The sequence below is a fragment of the Ictalurus punctatus genome, chromosome 8 (assembly GCF_001660625.3).
Source record: "Ictalurus punctatus breed USDA103 chromosome 8, Coco_2.0, whole genome shotgun sequence".
Lineage (NCBI taxonomy): Eukaryota > Metazoa > Chordata > Actinopteri > Siluriformes > Ictaluridae > Ictalurus > Ictalurus punctatus.
Window position 1 is genome coordinate 10,810,205 of NC_030423.2, and position 26,811 is coordinate 10,837,015.

The 26,811-nt window shown below is 39.0% G+C and overlaps 1 protein-coding gene across 3 annotated transcripts; it reads right to left on the reverse strand.

Annotated features, from left to right (window-relative positions):
- Positions 1 to 752: 752 nt before the first annotated feature.
- slc7a2 (solute carrier family 7 member 2) lies at positions 753 to 21,994 on the reverse strand. Of its 3 annotated transcripts, none has more exons than XM_017474121.3 (12): positions 21,714 to 21,994; positions 20,039 to 20,409; positions 19,049 to 19,204; positions 16,221 to 16,386; positions 15,967 to 16,103; positions 15,619 to 15,841; positions 13,392 to 13,528; positions 10,505 to 10,607; positions 4,905 to 5,092; positions 4,576 to 4,742; positions 3,630 to 3,738; positions 753 to 3,433 (listed from the first exon to the last, which is right to left on the reverse strand). In XM_017474121.3, exons 2-12 carry the CDS (start codon positions 20,400 to 20,402, stop codon positions 3,279 to 3,281), a joined length of 1,905 nt encoding a protein of 634 aa, XP_017329610.1. In that variant the 5' UTR covers positions 20,403 to 20,409; positions 21,714 to 21,994; the 3' UTR covers positions 753 to 3,278. The 3 variants fall into 3 exon arrangements, with proteins under 3 accessions (XP_017329610.1, XP_017329608.1, XP_017329609.1); XM_017474119.3 differs by lacking the exon at positions 13,392 to 13,528 and adding an exon at positions 13,813 to 13,952; XM_017474120.3 differs by lacking the exon at positions 13,392 to 13,528 and adding an exon at positions 13,813 to 13,952 and having other exon boundaries at positions 21,843 to 21,993.
- Positions 21,995 to 26,811: the final 4,817 nt, after the last annotated feature.

The following is a 26,811-nucleotide window of genomic DNA, read 5'->3' on the forward strand; positions in this document are numbered from 1 at the left end:
TCAATTAGACTAGACTAATAAGAAGTATGGTAACAAAGGCCTAAGGTAACAGGATTCATGTTATTTAATAGGCTAATTCATTCATTTATCTTCAGTAAGCACTTTATCGTGCTCAGGGTTGTGGGGGATCTGGAGTTTATCTAGTAAGAATACATTCTGGCACGCAGTCTATCGCAGGGAACCATGCACACACAGGTTCACAAACTCATTCACACATAGGAGTAATGTAAAGCCATACACGCTACTACCGGAGGTAGGAGGAAACCCATGCAGACAGTAAACTGAGCTCATGAGTGAACCGGAGGCCATGAAAATGCAAGGCGCAATATTTATTGTAATATTTAATTTTTTCCTGCTGGTCACCACTTTCTAGTTTTGAGAGCCCATGTAGTGATGAATAATAATTTTCTAGTTCTAACACCAGCCTTGATTTAAGAAGGTTTTTTGTGATTTTCTAATTTCCAGGTGTAGATGCTTTGATGCTGCAAATACAAGTTCTCAGTGTGTGTATGTGTGAACTATTATTTATGCCTATGAAGAATACATCGTAGGGTATTATTGAGATATAAGCTATGTGTATGACTGGCAGAAGTCAGAGAAAATACAACTGTAAGGTTAGGTTAGCTGTTTTAGCTGTGTGTTTTGCACACACACATTCCACCTAAAAGTATAATCAAATGAAAATAAAGTTTGGAAATATTGAGAAAAGGTTGTAGAAAAGGATGACAAATCTATTCATGAATTTACCAGAGTTTGTTTGTAATACAGTTTAATTATGAATTCCATTAATCAATTCATAAGGTCTCACAGAAAACATTCATAAGCGTTATTCTACAAATTAAATACTTGCATAATGTTATTTCTCCAGACTATTAAAAAATTCTGGTCAAGCCCTCTGTGTACTACTTCAACATAAACAATTAATCAGAATGAGTGATACATGCTAATCAGTAGGCTATGCTATGATTGCTGTAGTGGCTAAGATTTGTTTAAATGTAACACAATCTATGACACTGTGGTAACAGCCAAAAGTTTATCATCATCATCATCATCATCAAGTTTATAATCATACTGATGATCTAAACTATAAAATGGTACAAATATAATAATACATTTGCCAATACGAATTAAAAACATTCAAACAATCTTAGAGTTTATATTTCTGAAAGTAGCCTTCTTTGTACATTCTTGGTATTCCCTCAGTCTTACTCATAAGGTCTAATTGCCATTCAGTTTTGGGGAAGATCCCACATATACTGAGCATTGCTTAGTTGCTTTTCCTAAGTCCTGAATGAAATTATAGGTTGGAAAGTCATTTACCAAGGCACCCTTGTTAAATATGAACAAAGAAGGCTGTGAAAATTTGTCTGTATTGTTTATCCTTTTGCTCTTTTGCTTTAAAAATCCCAAAAATACTCTTCTCTCAGGGATATGAAACAATTTCAGCGTCCATGATGCCATGTATCCTAACAAATTGTCCAGGTCCTCTGGCAGAAAAACAGCCCCAAAACATTAAAAAGCCACCACCATATTTCTCCATGGGCATGAGATACTTTTCCATATGGCTACCTCTCTGTGTGTGCCAAAACCACCTCTGGTGTTTATTGCCAAAAAGTTCTATTTTGGTTTCATCTGACCATATAACCCATTCCCATTTGAAGTTCCAGTAGTGTCTGGAAAACTGAAGACTTGAGTTTGTTTTTGGATGAGAGTAGAGACTTTTTTCTTGAAATCCTTGCAAACAACTTGTGGTGATGTAGGTGACTTTGGATTGTAGTTTTGTGGACTTTCTGACCCCAAGACGCAACTAAATTCTTCAGTTCTCCAGCTGTGATCCTTGGAGATTTTTTGAGACAATACAGACACATGTCCTCTTCCAGGTTGATTCATAACATTTCCAGTTGACTGGAACTTCTTAATTATTGCCCTGATGATGGAAATGGGCATTTTCAATGCTTTTGCTATTTTCTTGTAGCCACTTCCCATTTTGTGAAGCTCAACAACTTTTTGCTGCACATCACAGCTATATTTCTTGGTCTCACCCACTGCTATGAATGACTAAGGGAATTTGACCTAGGTGTCACCTCATATTTATACCCATGTGAAACAGGAAGTCATGGTTGAACAATTTCCTGTTCCTAGTCACCTAGATGTGGAATATACTTTAAATATATTTTTCCCATATTAATTCATAGGGGTGTCAATAATTGTTGCATACCTATATTTAACAAATATATTTTGGGGGGATAAACCTCTGTTTTGTTTGCAATTGTTTGATATCCATGAGAGTTGCGTATTTTTGTGAATTTTTTTAACAAACGTTCAAATGGTTAAACGATAAAAAAGACAATTTTTCACAGCCGTCTATGCTCATATTCACCAAGGATGCCAATATTAGTGGAGGGCATTGTATATTCAGATAGCCTTTAAGAATACCTCTGACGAGAGAAGAACATATTGAAATCATTCTCTTGGCTGAATCGGGAAGCTGTTGTAAGTGGCAAGCACATCACACACAAAACTGCCGCCAAACTTCTTAACAAATTCAAAAAGACTGGAAGTATTGTGGACCGACCGAGAGGTGGACGCCCACGAACATCCACTGACGAAGACACAACCGCTGTGGTGATGACTTACATAGTCCCATAGTGTATGTATGGAGACCTTTGAGACACACTGTAGTATAAAACTCACTGTGCTATCTTAAAATAAAAAACACTAGTCCTATTATTTGCCCTTTGAAATTAAAATTCTTTTTTGTTTATTTTAAAATTAATCTTTAATCTTTAGAAAGGCCTAAACATAGCAATGAAAATGAATCGCAAAGACCATGCAGTCAAAATATTGATTATGGTTTTTAAAAAACAACATGAAAAACAGAGTAACTAGTCTATATTTGTATTTAGGTTATGGGAACTTATAATGAAAAAGGAAATTATAATCTGGCTGATAACGTTCTTTGGCCCAGCTATTCTCTATGCGTCTGAAAAACCTTATGCTATTGAAGATGTAGTGTTAACAGTTAGTCGGTTAACATGTGAAATCCAGTCTTCATTTCAAGTTAAGACACTTCTTCCTCTCATTCTTGTATGATCATATTTCATAGATATTTCAAAAATCATGTCAGTATTAATCTGTAGATCTTAAAAGAGAAAGCAATGTCAATCCATGCCTGACGTTGGGCTCAGAACTGAGCTGGTGTCTCAGATGGCAAAGCACAATGGCTTGTTACACACAAAGTTTTAAGGCGAAATCAGCAGTAAACAGCAACACACTATTTAAAGCTGGCTGGACTTCTCTGATTGGATGTATTTGTCCACAGCACCGTCCTGTAAAAACATCCTCTGTTTCTCTGGTGCATTTTCAGTGCTCTGTCGCTGCCTCTGGTGCTCACTGCTGTGCCACATCCCATAACCAAAATAAATAAGGAAACCTGTAGAAGAGTAAAACACAAATGTCGTGTATGTCTAGTTCACCTAGTTCTTTTTTGGACTACTCTAGAGTTCAAACATATACGTATTTGAATTTAGCCAGTCATGCTTAAATAAATTGTTTTGGAGTGCTAATTGCTGATTGTGTGCGTGCGTGCGAGAGAGAGAGAGAGAGAGAGAGAGAGAGAGCGCACTTACCCACAGCCATCCAAACAGAAAAACGGATCCATGTGTCTCCACTCAGCTGCACCATGAGGTAAACATTGACAAATATACTCAGAATGGGCAAAAAGGGTAGCAAGGGAACCTGTTAAGCAAATAAACACACTGCAGTGAACATCTGCAGTAGTGCCCAATAATACATGGACTGAAACATCGTCTGTGTGTTAAGACAAATAAATGAAACACCACATTACTCTCAGTTAACTGAACCATGCACTGTGCATTAATAAGGAGGGTTTTTCTATGTTTTATCTACTCCTAGCAATATTAGTAGGTCATTTGTTAAGTGACTGATTACATAGTGTTCAATAAATGCTGTTAATTAGAACATTTGATATGGTAATTGGTTAGATTATCATTCAAGTTGTAAAAAAAAAAAAAAAAAAAAAAACCCTTCATGAATTTTTATTAAGCAAATTTAATACATCTTTGTTGGCCGGTGTGTGTTAGTGTTAAATTTAGGCTAAATTTAGTTCTGTCTATTTCCGTTAGCTAATGGTAGGTTAGATTAAAGCTCTATGAGATGGCTTTGTTATATGTGCTACACTAATATAATTTATTTTTTTAGGGGGGTGGGGGAGGGAGGGTCATAGTAAAGGCTTGTTGACATAAAACACATTTGTTCGGTATCGTTAGTCAGCAACTTATGACTCTAACCTGTTTTGCTTGTTATTTCTATTAGTACATGCATCAAAGATATCCATTTATCCTGTTATAGTGTCAGAACTTTTCTATTTACAGCAAACCTTGGACAAAAGTACATTTGTTTTTTATGCTCAGAGCTCAGATCTGTTGTTCATTTAATACTTTTTTCTGTAACTGTTCAGGTCATTATGGCAGGCCATCATATCTCAGACATTATCAACCTCACTTATTTATCACATATACCCTACTGACCTCAAACATTTTGCGGTCTACATACCATGAAGGACACCTTTTTGCTTGTCTGCGGTTGTCTAAAGACCAAGACGATACATATGAAAAAGATGAGAAAAGATGCTGCCAGCACTCCCAGGACCCAGGGCTCCAAAGCAAGAATGGCTTGTCCATAATGTGTAGTAAGTGCACTCATGACACACACTACAATTGCTGTAGAAGGAGGACATGCATACATCAGTATCTGTGTGCTAATCAGTCTGTAATGTGGGAACATAGAATTTCCATTAACTCAATGCTGCAGGTCCCATGAGTCTAACATATTGGTAACAAGGTCTAACAAAAGACAGTGGTGGGCAGTGGCATGATGCTGACCTATGACCCCGACAGCCATGTTAACAGCAGTGGATGAGTTCTTTGTGGGCTGCAGGGAAGGATTGAAGAGAGTATGCAGAGACATTTCCCCATCTTTCAGCCTATTGAGATGAGACTCAGACTCAGTCAGCTCAGACTCCCCAACCTCATTAGTTTTAGAGTTCTCAAGCACAGAGTCAGGACGATACCTGAAACAGAAGACCCACTATCATGACACCTTTATTGTCTGTTACTAATAAGTATACCATGCTGTCACCTGACCTGATTCATTATACATGGCTATTTAGGTTGCCTTTGAAACTTCCCTGCATAATATATTCAAATAACAGATGCATTTAAAATGTTTGGACATTTAGTCCATTTGAATATGACCCAGGTGGTTTTGGATGGGTGGGAACACAGCACTATAATATCCAGTTCAAGGACAACTACAGTCCCCTTTGAAAGTATTGGAACAACAAGGACAATTCTTTTTTTTCTTTTTTGCTGTACATTGAAGACAATGGATCAGAATTTCAGCTTTCATTTCCTGATATTTACTTCTAGATGTGTTAAACAACTTAGAACATGGCACATTTGGTAGCAGGCCACCCAGTTTTAGGTGAGCAAAATTATAGGAATCAATAGCCTTAAAGTAAATTAAAGTAAATAACACTTAACATTTGATTGCATATCCCTTGCTTGCAAAAACTGCATCAAACCAGTGACCCACTGACATCATCAAACTGTTGCATTTTTCTTTTGTGTTGCTTTTCCATGCTTCTTTTAAACAGCTTCTTTTAGCTGTTTGTTTTGGGGGGTTTCTCACTTCAATCTCCTCTTTAGGAGATAAAATGCATGCTCAACTGGGTTAAGGTCTGGCGATTGACTTGGCCAGTCTAAAACCTTCCACTTTTTCCTCCTGATGAAGTCCTTTGTTGTTTTGGCAGTGCTTTTTGGGTCATTGCCTTGCTGCATGATGGGGTTCCTCCCAATGAGATTGGATGCATTTCTCTGTAAAGTGGACGACAGATGTTTCTGTAGACTTCTGAATTCATTCTGCTGCTACCATCATGAGTTACATCAATAAAGATTAGTGAGCCTGTTTCAGAAGCAGCCATGCAAGCCCAAGCCATGACACTACCTCCACCATGCTTGACTGATGAACTTCTATGTTTTGGATCATGAGCAGATCCCTTCGTTCTCCATCACTTTGGCCTTTCTATCACTTTGGTAGAGGTTAATCTTGGTTCCAGAATGTTTGTAGCTCGTCTCTGTATTTCTTTGCGAATTCCAATCTGGCTTTTCAATTCTTACTGCTCGTGAGTGCTTGAGTCTTGTGGTATGGTCTCTATAGTTCTGCTCTCAAAGTCTTCTTTGAAGTGGACTGTGATACCTTCACCCCTGCCCTGTGAAAGTTGTTGGTGATGACAGTAACTGTTGTGTTTGGGTTTTTCTTCACAGTTCTCACAATGTTTTTGTCATTAACCACTGTTGTGTTCCATGACTTACCTGTTCTGTGTCTGGTTGTTAGTACACCATTGGTTTCTTTCTTTTTTTTTTTTTTAAGGACATTCCAAATTGTTGTATTGGTTATGCCCAATGCTTGTGGAATGGCTCTGATAAACATTCCCTCTTTTATCAGCTTCAAAATGTCACAAATCGTGACGGAGCAGAGATAAGGCGGATGCAAGTGCAGGACAACAGTTGTTTATTTGTAGAGACCGGCAGGCAGACAAATCCAAAACGTGATCCAAAACGTAATCCATAAACATGCAAGAGGTCAGGCGATTGGCAAACAGGCATACACGGGGCTAGGCAGGAATCTAGGTCGATAACCAAAACAAGACATGAACTAGAACGAGGGACTGGAAGCGGAGAATCCAGCGCGAACTGACTATGACTATGACTATGACTATGACGTGAACTAAACTAACGCTAAACATTTACTTACTACTTACGACTTATTACTTCTTAATCTTCCGCGTTGTGTGCTGGGAAGCGCGCGGTATATATGCGGACATGATTAGCGTGTAAACTGCTATCAGCTGGGAGCAATACAGACCCACGTGAATTCCCAGCCAATGACGGAACAGGGAGGAGACATGACAAACATAAAAAAACACATGTCCCAGTGTCACTACGGTCGACAGCGGAAAAGCAGGTGCTCGCGCATTTGCGCTTAGAGCACACTGCTTCAAGGGGGAATCGTGACAGAACCCCCCCTCAAGGGCACTGAGTCATCAGTGTGCCATGAGTCATCCCACTTCATTGGCGGCCCCGGCCCCCTGGGCTGAATGTCCCGAGCAGAGACATGAAACTGCACGGTGTTCTTGGCAGAGCGACGACCTCTGCTGGACAGGGAGGCTGAGCGACGACCTCAGCTGGACAGGGGGGCTGAGCGACGACCTCAGCTGGACAGGGGGGCTGAGCGACGACCTCAGCTGCACAGGGAGACTGAGGCTCTGAGGTCACTAGGTGAACCTTGGGCATGGGCGGAGCTTGGCTGGCCGTGTCGGTGGACTGGGGCGTGAGCGGAGGTTGGCTGTGCATGTCAGCAGACTGTGGCGTGAGCAGAACTTGGCTGTGTGTGTCAGCAGACTGGGGCAGAGCAGACTGTGGCGTGAGCAGAGCTTGGGCCTCAGAGCCTGGAGGCTTGGCTTGGGCGTCAGAGCCTGGAGGCTTGGCTTGGGCATCAGAGCCTGGAGGCTTGGCTTGGGCGTCAGAGCCTGGGGGCTTGGCTTGGGCATCAGAGCCTGGGGGTTTGGCTTGGACCTCAGGGACGTGAGACTTGACCTGGACCTTCCTGACTGGAGGCTTGGCTCGGATCTCAGGGATAGGAGGCTGGACCTGGAGCTCAGGGACTGGAGGCTGGACCTGGAGCTCAGGGACTGGAGGCTGGACCTGGAGCTCAGGGACTGGAGGCTGGACCTGGAGCTCAGGGACTGGAGGCTGGACCTGGAGCTCAGGGACTGGAGGCTGGACCTGGAGCTCAGGGACTAGAGGCTGGACCTGGAGCTCAGGGACTGGAGGCTGGACCTGGAGCTCAGGGACTGGAGGCTTGACTTGGATCTCAGGGACTGGAGGCTTGGCTTGGATCTCAGGGACTGGAGGCTTGGCTTGGAGCTCAGGGACTGGAGGCTGGACCTGGAGCTCAGGGACTGGAGGCTGGACCTGGAGCTCAGGGGCTGGTGGCTGGACCTGGAGCTCAGGGGCTGGAGGCTGGACCTGGAGCTCAGGGGCTGGAGGCTGGACCTGGAGCTCAGGGACGTGAGACTTGACTTGGATCTCAGGGACGTGAGACTTGACTTGGATCTCAGGGACGTGAGACTTGACTTGGATCTCAGGGACGTGAGACTTGACTTGGATCTCAGGGACGTGAGACTTGACTTGGACTTGGACCTTTTGTTGGAGCTTGGCGGGTGAGCCCACCTCGTGGGGCTCAGGTTCGAGCTCTGAGGTCACCCTGTCGGTCCCGGGCTGGGTCTCTGCACGGGCTCTCCGGTGAAGTTTCTTATGCTCCTGCCAGCTGCTCTTGAAGCATTCCTGAGAGCAGAAGAAAGCTTCCTGGAGGCCCAGCTTCCTGCAAGAGGGACGTTGAAGCTGAGTCTCTCTCCCGCAGCCCTCGGTCATACATCTCGGGGATTTCGCCCTCGTGTTGGCCGGAACCTGAAGTGGATCGCTGGTTACTGCCCTGTCCATCTCCTCATAATAGAGGTTGAATGGTGGGTCCACCTGGGGCTGTCCATTGACTCTCCACCCCAGTAAATCAAGACCACGAAGTTGTCCAGGTTGTGAAAACTCCTCCATAAACAGCTCTGTAAACTGAGTGACATCATGGAGGTCTGGCGACCCAGCATTCAACAGCTGCTCTGCCCAGTCACGGGCCGGGCCGCAAAACCTGGACACCAGGAACCCGATCCACTCTCTCTTAGTAGGCTTGGGAACTGCCAAGCTGCAGAAATACTCCTGGCAGCTGAAGAGAAACTCCAGCGGGTAGCTCCCCAATCCCGCTGCCTCTGGCGGCAATTCAATGGCGTACCTTTGGGGAAATTGCACGGATGAAAAATGCGGCCAGTAATCCGAGCGTTCCCCGATGCGGTATTGTCCTACAATTTTCCTGGTTGCTGTGGCGTGCCTTCTCTCTAGTCCTCCTGCTGCATCCATGTTAGGGCGGAAGATTCTGTCACAAATCTTGACGGAGCAGAAATAAGGCAGATGCAAGTGCAGGACAACAGTTGTTTATTTGTAGAGACAGGCAGGCAGACAAATCCAAAACGTGATCCAAAACGTAATCCATAAACATGCCAGAGGTCAGGCGATTGGCAAACAGGCATACACGGGGCTAGGCAGGAATCTAGGTCGATAACCAAAACAAGACACGAACTAGAACGAGGGACTGATAGCGTGTAAACTGCTATCATCTGGGAGCAATACAGACCCACGTGAATTCCCAGCCAATGACGGAACAGGGAGGAGACATGACAAACATAAAAAAAACACATGTCCCAGTGTCACTACGGTCGACAGCGGAAAAGCAGGTGCTCGCGCATTTGCGCTTAGAGCACACTGCTTCAAGGGGGAATCGTGACACAAAATGACTTGCTTTTCTCTGGTCTTCATGTTGGTTTATCCTTTTTAATAACAAATGTAGTCTTCACAGCCAAAACCTAAGGCTCAAACCAAGAGTATACATTCAGAACTATTAATTCTTTAAACGGTCATTCTAACAGGGCATACTTGGACAGCAAGAAACAGCATCAGTCACATATTCCAAGATTTTTGCTCACTTGAAAAAATGGGTGGGTTCAAACAAATAGTGCCATGTTCTAAGTTGTTTAACACCTCTAGATATAAATGTGAGGGAATGAAAGCTGAAATTCCGTTCTATCATCTCATATTCATCTTTTGATCTCAAACACAAATGTCTTCAATGTATAACAAAAAAAAAGAATTGGCCTTACTGTTTGAATACTTTCAGAATGGACTGTATATGATTTATTATTTACCACCAGTTCTGTGTTCACTGTAATTGGTTGATTTCTAGCCCTGCCCCTTCCCACACACTGGAACAGAACCAGACCAAATAGAAAGCAAACCAAATATCTCAGTAGGTCCTTAAACAATAATAAACAAAGTTGTTCAAATGATCAAAACCTGTTGATTTATTGCTTTACTGATGGTTCCTTGTTTCACGAAGTAAATTCAGTGGACCATTTTAGGAACATTAGATTCATTTGTGGTCATGGTACACCTAATCTCCTCTCATAGGTCTACAAGTTCTCCTCCCCACTTGTTGAAATATCTCCTGGCTCATGTGGAGCTTGTTTTTTTTTTTTTTTTAAACAGTGGCCACTTTCAGGATTTCTGGAAACATAACTGTGTGCTGTTTAACGTGAGCTTGTCTGAAAAAACAAGGCTGAATAAACAGACTATGAAATACAGAAGCCTCTGAGTCTTGCGCAATAGCTATATTTAGTTTAAAGACCCATTCCCGTTAACTGCACTGTGTATACTGGATGTTTTTTTTTTATAAACTGTTACACTTGACAGCTAGAAATGCTTTTGTTAAGCTCCTTTCTTGTTTTTATTGCAAAGTAAATGAAATCATTAGCACTAACCTGAGAATAAGAACACAAGCAGCGACCAAAGAGTATGCCAGCAGAGTGCCAATGGACATCATGTCCACTAAGGCTTTTAGGTCAAAAAGGCAAGCCATGATAGCTATAGGATATGATATATACAAAAAACAATAACAACAACAACAGATTAACAAAGCAATTGATAAAATACATACGTGCTAAACAATATACCTTGTAAAGAACATATAGTATACAACAACAACAAATTGTTAACATTTATTTTCAGATTATGTATTCAATTGGGAATTTATCAGTAGACATGCATTATAACTTATTATGTTCTTTAATAAATTGGAAGATGGTCCTGTTGGAAGTTTTACCTGTTAAAGCAAAAAAGTCAAATGTTTAAAGTGAACTTTTGCCATAAAACAACAACAGACTCTACAATTAACACTCCAAAGAAAAATCTAGATAAGCATCTGTGTGTATTTGTAGCTTGAATTGCTGATTTGTGGTTGTTTTATGGTGAAATATCACTTTTAAATTGTTTAAAATGTCTAACAGAAATATTACAAACTTTTTAAATTGTCTTTTTTTTTTGATACAGCAAGCACAATTATAAATATGACAATTGTATCACCATATTTTTAAAATCACAACCAGGGATTAAAACACAACTAGGTAGCTGATAGCATAAGTAATAAATATAAAATATACAATATAGCAAATAGCAAATAACTGACTGGAACACATACTGACTTTCAAATGGCTGGTTTCTGTTTGTAATACTACTAGCCAGTACCTACATTATTTAAGATTGCACTGGGATGATAGTGATGCTTGGGGAAATGTATCTAAAACATTTTTTTTAATTGGCAAGTGAAAACTGCCTCACAAACCCTGATTGTGGTTCATAAACCATAATTAATGCACTTCAGCTCTGACATTCAGGGGTTAAATTAGGGTGTGGAGATGGAGATGGACAAACTGTAAATACTTAAACAATAACCATAACAATTAGGTTTGGCAATTTCATTGTAGTTATTTAAATTAAATGTTTAAAATAGAAACGGATACATTGAAAACTTGTTCCCATAAAATTTCTGTCATATAAATGGTGAGAAATTCACATCATAATACATAAATTGTACTGTTCCTATATTGTCCCATGAAGGAGGTGGACCTCTCCACTTTCTAAAGCTCAATTTAACCCCCTTTTGACATTGCATTATGCACCTTATGGGAAATAATAAGGAGATAATAAAGTGTTTAAAGGTTATACTGTTCATTTAAAGCTGTTACACTGTAAAACATTTCAGGTGGTTCTACTGCCTTAAAAACATGAGTAAACTCAATTAACCTTTGTTTCAGAAACTCAAAAACCTGCATTTTACACATTTATACAAGTCAAGACTGTGGATTAAATTTAGTTTAATTTTGTAAAACTTGTAAACTTGAGTTCAGTATCCAAAACTTGTCATGACAATTGGAGTTAAAGAGAAGAAATAACTTAATGGGGCTGTCATGTTTTACAGTGTACAATCATCATTTTTGGAAAACATGCTGCTATGCAAAGTCAATTCCTTATTCTTTACTTATCTTATTCTTTACTTATCACTGTCAGTGGTTATTCCATGAAAAACCATGACTACTTTTTTGTACAGTATAACCGATAATCACTTTATTATCGATGCTTTCTGTCAGGGTGCAGGTTTTCATTCCAACCAAGCAGGAACCATACCTGATAATCGACTGAAGATCAACTGATCAATCAAGATCTATTGATTAAACAAGTGGAATAAGGAGGAATTCCTGTTTGGATGGATGAAATCCTGCAGCCACAACTTTTCATCTCTTTATGAATAAAATTGGACACATCTGCTTTCTGTAATAATACTTTATGAGTAAAATATGTACAGATTTATGAAGAACTGTGTAATTATGTAACACCAAAGGGGGGAGCATCCCAAGACAAAATGAAAACTCTTTGCTGATGTACTGTATGGGAACAATTTGAGACACGAGCACTGATCCAGAGCATTGATACAGGTGTCCAGACTTACAAAAACTCAGCAGGCTAGCAATGTAGACTATCAAACCCAGATTGCTTCAGTATGGACTGAATCACAGGGGCCTCACAAAGCAAAGCTTGACCTCCTGGAGCCCTCTTCCCAGTAGTTTATTCTCTACACTACACTACACTACACTCTGCCCTCTATGCAGCTGTACGTAGAGTCTTCAAACACTTGCTAAACTCATTCCCTCATTCCTGCTAGCATGATATTGTTTATCCTCTACTGTTCCCCAAAAGAAATTCCTCTGCAGCTGATCTTACAGGCAACTGCACCTGTCCTTGTTCAGTGCCTGTATACAAAACAAATATTGCTCTCTTTCACTCACTCCAGGATATCTTCCTCTTTAGGGCCCTTATAAATCAATGTGTCCAAATTCTAGGCAACCCCCCTCCCCAACACACACACTACTTTCTATCGTTCATACGCTCATAGAAAGGCTATGTCTGCACGCTAAAGAAATATGTAGAACTCTACAATGAAAAGTTACTCTTCCAGAAAAGATTCAGCGTAGATCCTCTTAGGCAGATTAGAACCCTTAACCATTCAAACAATTCCTGAGTAATCCTTTTTTTCCTAATTGTATATCTTAACGTGCACTAAATACACCTGATACAACTCATTAGCTAATTTCGATGCAAATTATGGGTTAAATCAATTATTCAAAAGCAGGAGATGAGGGAAAAGACAGCAATGTGCTGTAACTTTCACATCACTGCTACCACCACAAGAGCAAGAGCATGCATCCACCACTACCACTGCAAGCCTAGTCATGCACACATTGAAATCGCACCCAAGCTGACACACAAAGACACAGCAGTCCATGCCATGTCCCTTTCTCCTTTGGAGCTTACCCGCTATGGTGCCTGCTGCCATTGTGGCAGCCACTGGTGATTGACGCTTACTCACTTTGGAAAGAAATCTGAAAAGTATGCCATCTCGCGCCATGGCAAACAGAATGCGTGGCAGAGGAAACATGGCGCCTAACAGGCTAGGAACAAAAAAGGAGTCATCGTTCAAAGACAAAGTTATTTCTGACAGTTAAGAACGCATATCAATCCACTGGCGAATGTGAATGTGTAAATAATTGTCAAATGCTGGCATTGTGTAGCTTATTTTTGTTTTTCTTCAGTGCTAAGAATCTGCTTGGATTTTGTCTCTGTATGATTATTCATTGTTTAACTTCACCAATGATATCCTCAAGTTGGACATGCACATTTGCCTGGTGGAGCATGTTGCAGGTTTTACACAATAAATTACACCCCCAGCTCTCACCTGCAACTACACTGGAAGCCATTGTGGCAATAAGCGGGGTCTTCGTCTTAGGATTGATTCGGGCTAACACTTTGAAAAGCACCCCATCCTCTGCCATAGCATAGATTACACGTGGCATTGGGAATATGGAGCCCAGAAGACTGCATAAGGAGCAGAGACATGCATGAGACAAACACATTAGTCAGGTAACACATACAATACACAAGCTGCACTGCACCACTGCCACAAAGCAGAACAAGTACATGCTGGAGACCAGTTCCCCAAATGATTTTTTTCAATGCATTATACAGTGTTTAACTTTATCAAGTGCACACTTTACAGCATTTAGGGATTTGGCCATTCAGTCATCATCATATTTTTCCCTGGATTATCCCTGAAATCACTGCCAAAGATTCGTAGTTATAATAACTTATGGTATATTAGGAATTTTTAGAAAGTAATAACACGCTAGGTCTTGTCCTGATTTACTGTATGATGATATACACCCAGCAGCCACTTTAATAAGAACACCTGTACTCCTGATCATTCATGCAATTATCCAATCAGCCAATCATATGGCAGAAGCACAATGCACAAAATCATGCAGATACATGCCAAAAGCTGGTTTGAGTATTTAAGAAATGGCTGAGCTCCTGGATTTATTGATTTTTTTTATTTATTTTTTTTTTTTTTTACACACAACAGTCTCTAGAGTTTACACAGAGAGTTTTTTGTGAGAAAAACAAAAAACATCCAGTGAGTAATAGTCCTTTGGGCAAAAATGCCTTGTTGATGTGAGAGGTCAGAGGAGAATGGGAAACCTGGTTTAAGCTGACAAGAAATATACATAAGCTCAAATGACCACTCTGTACAACTGTGTTGAGCAGAAAATCATCTCAGAACATGACAAAGCTTGAGGCAAATGAGTTACAATAGCAGAATACCACATCGGGTTCCACTTTTGTCAGCCATGAACGGGAATCTGAGGCTACAGTGGACACAGGCTCACCAAAATAGGACAGGTGAAGATTCTTCCAGCATGATATTGTGGCATGTCACAAAGTGCAAGTCATCTCAAACTAATTTCATGAACACTGCACTTAACTCAGCATACTTCAATGGTCCACTCAGTCACCAGATCTGAATACAATAGAGTACCTTTGGGATGTGCTAGAATGGGAGCTTTTCAACATTTGCAAATCTGCAGCAACTGTCCTAATGCAATCATGTCAACAAAATCAGCACAACCAGCATCTCAAATAAATGTTTCCAATACCTTGTGGAATCCATGCCACAAATAGAGGCTGTTCTGAGAGTAAAAGATGGACCTAACTAATATTAGTGTGGTGTTCCTTTTAAAGTGGCCAGTGAGTGTATGAGACAAAGTTGCCATATTACCGGATATCAGAATGCTTTTGAAGAAACCAATTTATATATACAGATTGTAGTGTTGAACTGGAGCTGTACATACTCCAACAAAATGTTCTACGATTAGAGAGCTCACCAGGAAAAAACAAAAGTCATTGTGCATGCTTAGGTTTTTGTCCTGAAAGAGTGCAATCATGAAGCATCAATTAAATTTAAGTGCAAAGCAATCGATGATTGTTCCTCTTTCAAACAAATCACCACCACAGAATCAATAGAGTTTTGAGTCAGAATATGAATCAATCCACAACAGACCCATTAAACAACACGTACTAATTAGGCCTCACAGCCTGTCTGTGACAAACAATTCAATTATGTTTAATATCTATTGTACATTTTAAAACTCGTCATTAAAAAGTCATCTTAAATAAGATTTTAAACACACCCTGAAAGGATAATTACCTGGTTGATAGTGCACACAGGGATCCCACTGCGACCACATATTTAGCAGGACCCCAGCCAACATAGTCAAAGGCCACAGGAAGAGGACTCTTCTCATCCAGAAGATAGTACGGCATCATGAGAGTAAGAGCAGCAGACACACCAAAGTAAGCCAAGAAGCAAATCAGCAGGGAAGCAACTATACCAATGGGAATAGCCCTCTGAGGATTCTTCACCTCCTCACCTGATCAAGAGAGTTCTACCATCAAAGCACTGTCTCACGAATTATTAAAGCATGTCCAAAAAATAATCACAAATTTATTAAGCAGGGCTTGACTGTGTCTAACTATCATATGTCTGCATGAATACCTGTGGTGGCAATGCAATCAAATCCTACAAATGCATAGAAGCATGTGGCTGCACCAGCCAAGGTTCCACTGAAGCCATAAGGCAAAAATCCACCAGCACCGTAATCGCTGGTAACATTTGCCGTGTAGGACAGATTTCTGTAATCAGTCACAAGAATAAAGTTAGTTATTACTTTTTGTTCAAAATGCACGTAAAATAAAGCACTGGGTTGACTCACCCTTATCCTTACAAATCTGAATATAAATGTCTCTCACCTTGTCACAATCGTCACATTTATAAGGGATTCTTCTGATATCTTCCAGTTGTAAGAATCTCCTTTGACGAAACCAGAAACAATGACGAACATAAGCACAAGCACATTGATGGCAGTAAAGATTTTGTTGACCCATGCTGACTCTTTAACCCCAAAGGAGAGAAGACCTGAGAAAATAAAATCATGAGAAAACATTCAGTAAGACATTGTGGGACATAGATGTAACAGTGCTGTTGTGTGTGCAGTTGTAATCTTGTGTGTGTTTTCCTTCTCTTTTTTAAAATACATTTTTTTAAAAATTAAAAAATAAAAAACCTCTCGTTTTTTAATGTTAATGTTAGTCTTAGATTTAGGTGTAAACATAGCATTTATTAGCTGCATTAATGATTATATCAATGGAAAGTCTTCACAATAGTAGTAAGATAAACATACAGTGAGGGGAAAAAAGTATTTGATCCCCTGCTGATTTTATACGTTTGCACATTGACAAAGAAATGATCAGTCTATAATTTTAATGGTAGATTTATTTGAACAGTGAGAGACAGAATAACAACAAAAAAATCCAGAAAAACGCATGTCAAAAATGTTATTAATTGATTTGCATTTTAATGAGGGAAATAAGTATTTGACCCCTCTGCAAAACATGACTTAGTACTTGGTGGCAAAACCCTTGTTGGCAATCACAGAGGTCAGACGTTTCTTGTAGTTGGCCACCAGGTTTGCACACATCTCAGGAGGGATTTTGTTCCACTCCTCTTTGCAGATCTTCTCCAAGTCATTAAGGTTTCGAGGCTGACGTTTGGCAACTCGAACCTTCAGCTCCCTCCACAGATTTTCTATGGGATTAAGGTCTGGAGACTGGCTAGGCCACTCCAGGAACTTAATGTGCTTCTTCTTGAGCCACTCCTTTGTTGCCTTGGCCGTGTGTTTTGGGTCATTGTCATGCTGGAATACCCATCCACGATCCATTTTCAATGCCCTGGCTGAGGGAAGGAGGTTCTCACTCAAGATTTGACGGTACATGGCCCTGTCCATCGTCCCTTTGATGCAGTGAAGTTGTCCTGTCCCCTTAGCAGAAAAGCAACCTTGGAGAGCTCTTTGGTCTTGGCCATGGTGGAGAGTTTGGAATCTGATTGATTGATTGCTTCTGTGGACAGGTGTCTTTTATACAAGTAACAAGCTGAGATTAGGAGCACTCCCTTTAAGAGTGTGCTCCTAATCTCAGCTCGTTACCTGTATAAAAGACACCTGGGAGCCAGAAATCTTTCTGATTGAGAGGGGGGTCAAATACTTATTTCCCTCATTAAAATGCAAATCAATTTATAACATTTTTGACATGCGTTTTTCTGGATTTTCTTGTTGTTATTCTGTCTCTCACTGTTCAAATAAATCTACCATTAAAATTATAGAATGATCATTTCTTTGTCAGTGGGCAAACCTACAAAATCAGCAGGGGATCAAATACTTTTTTCTCTCACTGTAATGTCAAAATGATTCCTTGATTCAACAAGGCACATTTTCCTGAACCCTGAACTTCTCTAATCCAATGTAGTAGTCATGTTACCCATTACACCGACATGTTGGCCTTGGGAAAACTTGGCTTTACTGTGATGAAATAAACATTGACAGAATGGCCGATTGAAATAGTGTGATAGTGTGCTCAGTCCAGCAGTTCAAACTTCATTCTATCTGGAATTTTAGAGTAGCCCAGATGCCAACCGACTTAGGACTTGAACACAAAACCCCATAAGCAGGCCCACATGATCCCTCTTACATATATACCGCTTTATAATCTCTTATTGAAAATGCAATTTTAACTAAAAGAAAATAAAGCAATAAAGCAGCATTGTTACTGAAGCCCTTGCCAATTTAAATGAAATGATATTACTTTATGCAGCTGATATCATGATGAAAAGTGATGCCATACATACCAAAATATCTTCTAAAAAGCAGCAGACCATTTAAATAGTGGACAGTTATCATTTTAAAATTAAGAGAGAGTTATACAGTTGCAATCAAAATGATTCAACCCCCATTGCAAATCAGGTTTATTGTCAAAATGTACAGACTTTCAGCTGTTTGCAATGAACAAATCAAACTAAAGCAATTGAAATAATACATAACACAACGAATGCTTGAAGTGTTTTCCTCAAATTCAACTGAAAATGCAACTTATAATGATTTCTCCAGTTTCAAATTTATTCTAGCCCTTCATGGTACTTAGTAGAGCACCCCTTTGCTGTTATGACCGGGTGCAAATGAGATGCATAGTTTCTGTACTGCAGACTCTGTTCCACCTTAGGGCAGTTTCTTTAATTAGCAACCATACTGTGCTCACTGAAACCTCAGTGCCTGTTGCCACCAAATCCTGTTGCAGGTTTTTTGCAGTCACTCGAGGGTTTTATCACAACCTGCCTTCTCAGAAATCTGGTTGAAGCTGTTGATATCTTCCTCTTTCTGCCCCGTCCAAGTATTTCATACATTTTCTACCCCTAGCCAGTTCAGGTATTTCATGTGTTCCAGCTCAAGCACACCTGGTGCAACTAATGAAACCCTTGATTAGTTGCATCAGGTGTGCTTGAGACAACACCTGTTTTGCATGTTTGTGCTATTGTGAGGGATTCTATTCAGGGGATTGAATAATTATGAGACTGGAGAAATTATTATAAATTGCATTTTCAACTATTTCAATTGCTTTAGTTTGATTTGTTCATTGCAAACAGTTGAAAGTCTGTACATTTTGACAATAAACCTGATTTGCAATGGGGGTTGAATCATTTTGATTGCAACTGTACATGAACAAAATGACATTTAAAAAATAAGAAATACCTGAGAGTAGTAATATAAGGCAAGCTGCAAAGAAGTCGGGATATTCTGCCAGGCCAGGCAGGCTCATTCTGAAGTGTAATTTGCAGAACTGCTCAATATGGCCCCCTACTAGTTCATCAAATGTTCCACTCCAAGCTCTGGCAACACTTGAGGTCCCTTCATCAATAGAGAATAAGCTTGTGTTGTAAATGCGTACGAGTCAATACAAGCTATTGAAGGTTAATAGAAAAGTCCAGCATTTATTCTCCTAGAATATTATAAATACTTTCTGCACATTTCAAAGTGTTTTAAAATAGCTTAGTGTTCTGTGAAATACATCATTCTAACGTTAGGTTAATGATGAAAAATACCGACAGTGGAGCAATTCTCCAAGAACTGATTTAATATTATAATTAATCTGGAGTTGTTTAGCCAGCATATTAAAATGTTATAATATCCAAAAATGGGGGGAATTGGTAAATAACTTCAAGCACTCGTTCATAATTCACAAAATGACCTGAGCATAATGTCACTGAACTCATTGTATGCTGGATGCCATATATATATATATATATATATATATATATATATATATATATATATATATACATATATACATACATATATATATATATATATATATATATATAGATATAGATATAGATAGATAGATAGATAGATAGATAGATAGATAGATAGATAGATAGATAGATAGATAGATAGATATAAAAGAAAAAAACATTGATTAATTAACCGCATTCATCATTCATTGATCCTTCAGTAATCACTTTATTCTAGTCAGGTTTGTAGACCCTGGACCCACTTCACCATGACCAGAATAAAGTGATGTGATTACTGGACAAATTTAAAACACTTATATAATGTTACAAATGTGCAGAAAATACATCAAAAATTTTATTATTATTATTATTTATTCAATTGCATCTTCCAGCATATTTTTATAAGGATGAAAATTAGATGACATCCAATACAGCAATTCTTTATACTCACCTATGACATATGAGAGAATCAGGTTCCATCCCGTGATGAAAGCCAAGAGTTCCCCTACTGTCACATAGCTATACAGATATGCAGAGCCTGTCTTGGGCACCCGAGCTCCAAACTCAGCGTAGCACAAGCCTGCCATGACAGAGGCCAGAGCTGCTATGAGGAAAGACACGACAATGCTAGGGCCGGAGTTGCCTTTGGCGACTTCTCCAGCAAGGACATAGACCCCGGCGCCTAGTGTGCTGCCCACACCCAGAGCAATGAGGTCCACTGTGGAGAGGCAACGACACAGCTTGGAATCCTCGAGACAGTCCACATTTTTCCTTCTCACCAGAGAGCGGCCGAAGGACAGCAGGTGTGCCAGCATTCTTTCACTTAATTCCAGAAACCAGGAAAGTGATTTAATTACATGAATATTATAAAGTAGTAAGAGCCTTCAGAAGCAAATAAACTCTCAGTACTAGCAACTATAATACAGTATGCAAAATATGGTAATATGTAAAAGTCTTTGGGAGCACATGTAGGTAAATGCTGTAAAGCAAAGATGCCTTCAATAATAATGAAATTAAACTTTTCTGCATAAAACTCAATATTACTCAGAATTTGATGTGACCCTTTAGTTTAAAAAAAATGCATCAGTAGCCTCAATTTGTTTTAAAAGGAAATTGGTCAGATTTTCTAAGCATATTGGAGAATCTGCCACAGTTCTTGGAGATTTTGACTATCACATTTGCTTCTGGTTTTACAGATAAAACCCAACAACCTTCATTAAGTTTTTTTTTGTTTGTTTTTTTTTTTTTTTGTTTTTTTTTTTTTTTGTCTTAAAAGTGTTTTTATTTTATATTATTCCAGCATCCTTTAATGAATCCTGAAGAGCTACAATACTCTTCAGTTTAGGTTGTACTGTTACAACACCCTACTTGTTTCCCTATACACAGGGCAGCAATTGGACATTTTCAGTCACTGCCTTTGCAGATGTTTACAGTTTTAAGGGTTGCTTCATGAACAAAAAAAAAAAAAGAAGTATTACATAACAAGTCAAATATTTTAAGCGCTGTAATAGAGATAGGATATTTCTTAACTGTGATGACGTTTTTCAGTCATCTCTGATGTTACACTATCTCATTAGTATCCTATTGATAAATAAACTTATTTGATGGTATCTCACTGATTATTTACAATCTTTACATACAGTACATGCAGGTATTTTAATGTTTCCCTGACTACAGATCTACTGAACTTGTTGAAACACCAATTGTTGACATAAAGCTTTTTTTTTATTATTTTTTTTTTTATGCAGATTAACAAGTTGCAGATCCAGTTCTAAGCTTCAACTGTGCTCTGTTGAATAAACAGTGTTACATAAATACAATCTTTTTCAATGGATTAGGAGCTTTCTGGTGCGTATGTAGGAACATTAGTATAATTATGAAATTAAATGTTATGTACAGACTGTGAAAAGGACACATAGTCTAAGAAACAGCCCTAAGGTGGAACATGAGTCTGCAGTACATGATACCCATTTCACCAAAATTCATATCCAAAATATATAGAAATAGCAATATTAAAAATATAAATATTTCCTTTGAATTTTGAACAATGTTAAGCTTACCATTAATACTGTTACATTTCTGTAAATACTAAAAAGTGGTTTCAATAGGAATAGTTTCATATTTACCTGTAAAAGCCACAATTCGAGCAAGAAGTTGCAATTGCTCTGAAGGACGTTTTACAGCACCCGTGCAACTTCTCAGAATATTGTGCCACTGACTACTTTAAAAATGTAAGTGTTGTGTGAGTGAATCACCTGTATAAAGGCCTGTGTTGAAGTTTGACTTAAAGTTTCTCTTCTCAAGCTCAATCCCTTGCTACTGACATGGGAACCCCTAACTCTTCTATTTTTATTCCTGCCTTCATTCTATCCTGGTGTGTCTTAACTTGTTCTGCTCTGGTGCATGGACTCTGGGGGATTGACAGTTATACCACCCCTAGAGGAGGAGGGGAGAGTAAGAGGGCAGGCTTAGTGTTTGAGGGTGTAAAGCATGTAGAGGGTGGGAGTAGTGTGAGAGGCACATACTGAATGGTTTGTGTGTTTGTATGTATGTGTATGTGGGTGTGGGTGTGTGAGTGTGAGTGTGTGTGTGTGTGTGTGTGTGTGTGTGTGTGTGTGTGTGTGTGTGTGTGTGTGTGTGTGTGTGTGAGTGTGTGTGTGTGTGGGGGTGTGGGTGTGTATGTGCATTGTGCATCCATGTGTGAACAAATGTGTAGAGGGAAGCAGAAATAATTGTCCATGCCTTATTTCCTATTTTTTTTTTTTTTTTTTTTTTTTTTTTTTTTAAAAAGGAGTTTTTTTCTAATGCACACAGGCCAAACATATCCAGCTGCCAGAGCACTTATTGACCACTGATAAATGGTTAAGCAACTGACATTGACAAACACTGAAACAGACACATCTATTTGCCCAGCGCAGTGGGCCAGCTTGCTAAAAGCATGGCTGTTCATTGGACGGGGTGTACGGAGGAGTGATCACAGGTAAATGGTATATGGAAAACTACTTCTTCAAGCCTGTGAGCACAAAAAAAGGCCAATACATTTGTGTTAAAGTCAAATGTTAAATCCAAAACACACTACAAACCTCACAAAGAAAATTCCTTGAGCGGAAAACAAGAATAAGACCCCTAACAACAACCCTAGATGTTACTCACACATATGAATTTATTTAATGGTCACGTTTCTATAATGGTTGTTCATAATAATAAGAAGAAGGAGAAGAGGAATAAGAAGAAGAAGAATAATAAGAAATTGACATTTTAAATAGCCTTTTTCAAACTCAAGATTGTTTTAGGGAGGAAGCAGAAAGCTTTAGATCAACAGACAGAAAATAACAGTAGACTAACAGAACATAATCATAAAACTATACATTAAGAAAATAATTAAAAATTAATATATTATTTTGATAAATGGTTTCTGTCCAACATACTATATTTCTCTAATTCCTATTGCAGCCTGGCTACACTACTTTCAATTAGACTCTGATGTCTGCAATGTCTTACACTCCCAATTCTCCATCACTCTAAGCTCATTATGTGGTCGAAATGCCACAGTGAAAGCAAATGCCACCTCTAATAGATGGCGGAGTTGGAGCCACAGATGCATTCATACACACGCTGCCCTGGGAGACACAGTGGCATGATGCAGAATAAATGTATTTATTTAAAGGATTTTGCCAAAGCTTATAAATCAGTTAAAATAAGATAGATCTGGGTGATAATCAAGAGAAAATTCAAATGCCTAGAATGCTGGAATTATACATAGAGTGGCCATTTTTACAGGTATCCTCTTGTAGGTGAATATTTGATTTGGAATCTAGCAGTAACACTGTTACTGTAGAAGTAACAAAATCCCCTCCCCCCAATTAAAAGCAATAATAATAATAATAATAATAATAATAATAATAATAATAATAATAATAATAATAATTAAAGCTGCAAGCATCATTTATGATGGCCAAACACCCAAACTCAGTGAGCCACAAGTTCACACACATGCTACAATTGTTGCCTAAACAATCACAGGAAAGCAGAGCCATAAGTTTAGGAAAGGAGATTCAAGAATGATTTGTAGTTTCACTCATGATGTGTGTGTTTTGCCTATGGACAGTGGTGAAATTCTCTGACTGTAGGAGGAAAGGTCTAGTGGCATTACTGCTGCATCTGCCACTACTGCTGTGACCTCTGGTGCTGTCTGTTGCTACTTTGACCTGTGGTCATGAGTACTACTGCTCTGCTCTGACCTGATTTTTTTAGATAGGTCTCAAGATGATGTGAGCCAAATTTTTGAAGATTAGACACAATTCGGAGGAGGAGTAACAAAAATGGCACTTAGATGTAAGCATTTTTGTCATGTTATTGTAACTTTTGATCAGTAAATGGTGCTGTCACATAATTTGTTGCATAGCATTAGGGCATGGTCCTGAAGCTGCCTACCAATATTTGTATCAGTGTGCAAGGTCGTTTCTGAGATAAAGCCTCACAACCTGTTTGGCACCTTTGCCATCAGATTTGCTGCCGAATTACAGGCAAACCATTTGGAGTATTGAAAATTATTTTGATAACTGTTGTGAAGATTACTCTGAAAATGCCATATGCCAAATTTGGTGATGATTGTACAATATTTATAGGAGTGGTGGAAACAAAACCGTTTTTAACAAAATTCAAGATTCAATAATCTAATAGGCAGAAATTGACTTCACAGGGTGTGTTGAACTCGTTTTAACCAAGGTCGAAGCCTGACTTTTCAATTTGAAAAAAGTTCAAAGTTCCAAAGTTCAAAAGTTATGACTGTAAATGTACTTCCGAATTAGGCCACAATTTGACCCAATGGTGGCGCTAGAGCATTGGCAGCACTTGGCCCAAATTTGGTCAGACGGTTTTATGGGCTACCATGGACACCCTAGCTAAAATAAGAAGAAGAAGAAGGAGAAGAAGAAGAAGAAGAAGAAGAAGAAGAAGAAGAAGAACAAGAAGAAGAACAAGAAGAAGAAGAAGAGTAACAATAAGGAGCCTATGCACCTTCGGTGCTTGGCCCCCTAATAATAGCTCAGTGAATTTTAGTAATATTGACAACAAAAGACTAACGGAGCATAGTCATTAAAAGTCTACTTTTAAAAAAACAGGATGAGATGAGCAGACCCAAAGGGAATAATACAATGTGTTCCAAAGTTTAAGTGCTAAGACACTCATGACCAATTACCAGGTTTTGTGGTAACCCTGATTTCAGTTCAAATCATTCCTAGATTTACTGCGCATTACATTTTATCCACTATACTAGAGAGGCCTAACTCTCTTGCAAAAGCTGCTGTGTATACAGTATCTCTGAGCCTTTAGATGTAGAGCACAGTAAAATGGGCATTGTATTTAATATTGCTCTATCTGACAAGTGTTGGTCAATTCATTACCCAACTGCCAGTGTAATGATCAAGCTAAAGCCACCAAGTACATTGGCCCTCTGCTCCAACAAATTGACTTCGCTACACAAGGCTTCTATCACTGTTTGTTGATGGGATGCTTTAAACCACTTAACGGTTCCATCACCAGGAAATGTCCTGGTCAATTATTAGTGACAAGACTAAAGATGGTGCAAAAAGATGGGCTGGCTATATGAGCTATAATAGCTGCAGTATAGAGCATGTTTACATGTATAATCTTTAAAATAATTAAGCAATATATTGGCAATGAAAATAGGCTGTAGCCTACCTATAATTGATATAATTTCTTTTAGTAATCTATCTGTAAACTATTTGCATTTATCTAAGCGGGCTACTTTTAATTATCATGTGTATGCAACTGGTTTTCACGAAAAACTATTGCTAAGAAGGTGTAAGGTTCACATAACTAAAATGCAGCAGACTCTCGAAAGAAATTTCATTTGGCAACCACATAACTTATCAAATGGGAAAGGACTACAGTAAATGGAAAATTATTGTCCTTGACACTGCTTTCTTCTTTACCAGAAGTTTTTTTTTGTTTGTTTGTTTGTTTTTTTAGCTTAATGTTACTGGTAAATAAAGCAATTAAGTTGTTAATGGGTGTTATAACGCTTTACAATCATAGAATCAGATACTTGTGTCAACATGATCACTTGCATGAGGAAAACACACAGCCTTTCACTTCTTCTGTTCACTGATGATTCATCTGACTGTCTAACATAATATGTTTGCAACTCACTAAATCTGTATCAACATACGTATCAAGTTAATAATTTTAGGTTACAATTTTTCAGTTCCTGTTAAATTTTGGTTTAAGAGTACTTCTGTTGAGCATTTTCTAGCCGTTCAGAGAACAATTTATTTTAAAAAATTCCAAATGTTGCCTACAGTGTATTCTATAGAGATGGCAGAAAACAGTAAACATCATATTGAAAATAATGACATATAAGTTGAAAGTACTGATCTATTTCCTATGGTGCTGCAACTACATTTATCATGCAATTATCCAATAAGCCAGTTGACAGCTCGCTCAGCCATATACTGTAGAATTTACATAGAATGGTGCACAATAATAATAATAATAATAATAATAATAATCATCATCATCATCATCATCCAGTAAATCTGAGTTCTGCAGTTTGAAAGGTGAGAGGTGAATGATTTGAAACTGATTTGAGAGGACAGGACATCTACAGTAACTCAAATAACCACTCTTTACAACCATGGCCAGCAGAAAAGCACATCAGAATGTACAACAAATTAAACCTTAAGGTGGATGGGCTACAACAGCAGAAACCCTCATCGGATTATACTCCTGTCAGCTAATAGCAGGAATCTGAGGCTACAGTAGGCACAGGCTCACCAAAACTGGATATTTGATTAGAAAAATTAGAAAAATGTCACCCAGTCTGATTAATCTTGATTTCTGCTGTGACATTCAAATGGTAGGGTCAGAATTTGATATCAACAGTATTAATCCATGGACCCAACCTGCCGTGTGCCAATAGTTCAGGCTGGTAGTGGTGATGTAAATATGTGGGGAATTTTTGCATAATACACTTAATACCAATTTGAGCATTGTCTGAATGCCACAGCCTGTCTGAGCATATGTTATTCTTTTATGGCCACAAGTGACCTTATAATGGCAACTTCCAGCCTGGTATTGCACAATGTCACAAAACACAAGTTGTCTCAAACTGGGTCCATTAACCTGACAAGGAGTTTGGTATACTTCAGTCTGGTGACTCCACAGTTACCAGATATGAATCCTACCACATATTAGTATGAT

What these genes read in the sequence shown, in the direction of transcription:
- slc7a2 (XM_017474119.3), bottom strand. Translation starts at nt 20,402, where the DNA reads ATGCTGGCACACCTGCTGTCCTTCGGCCGCTCTCTGGTGAGAAGGAAA. An exon ending in TGATTGCATTGCCACCACAG is followed by an intron (nt 15,842 to 15,966) that starts GTATTCATGCAG and finishes TCTCTTGATCAG; the next exon opens with GTGAGGAGGTGAAGAATCCT. An exon ending in GCTTGTGTTCTTATTCTCAG is followed by an intron (nt 5,093 to 10,504) that starts GTTAGTGCTAAT and finishes CTTCTGTTTCAG; the next exon opens with GTATCGTCCTGACTCTGTGC.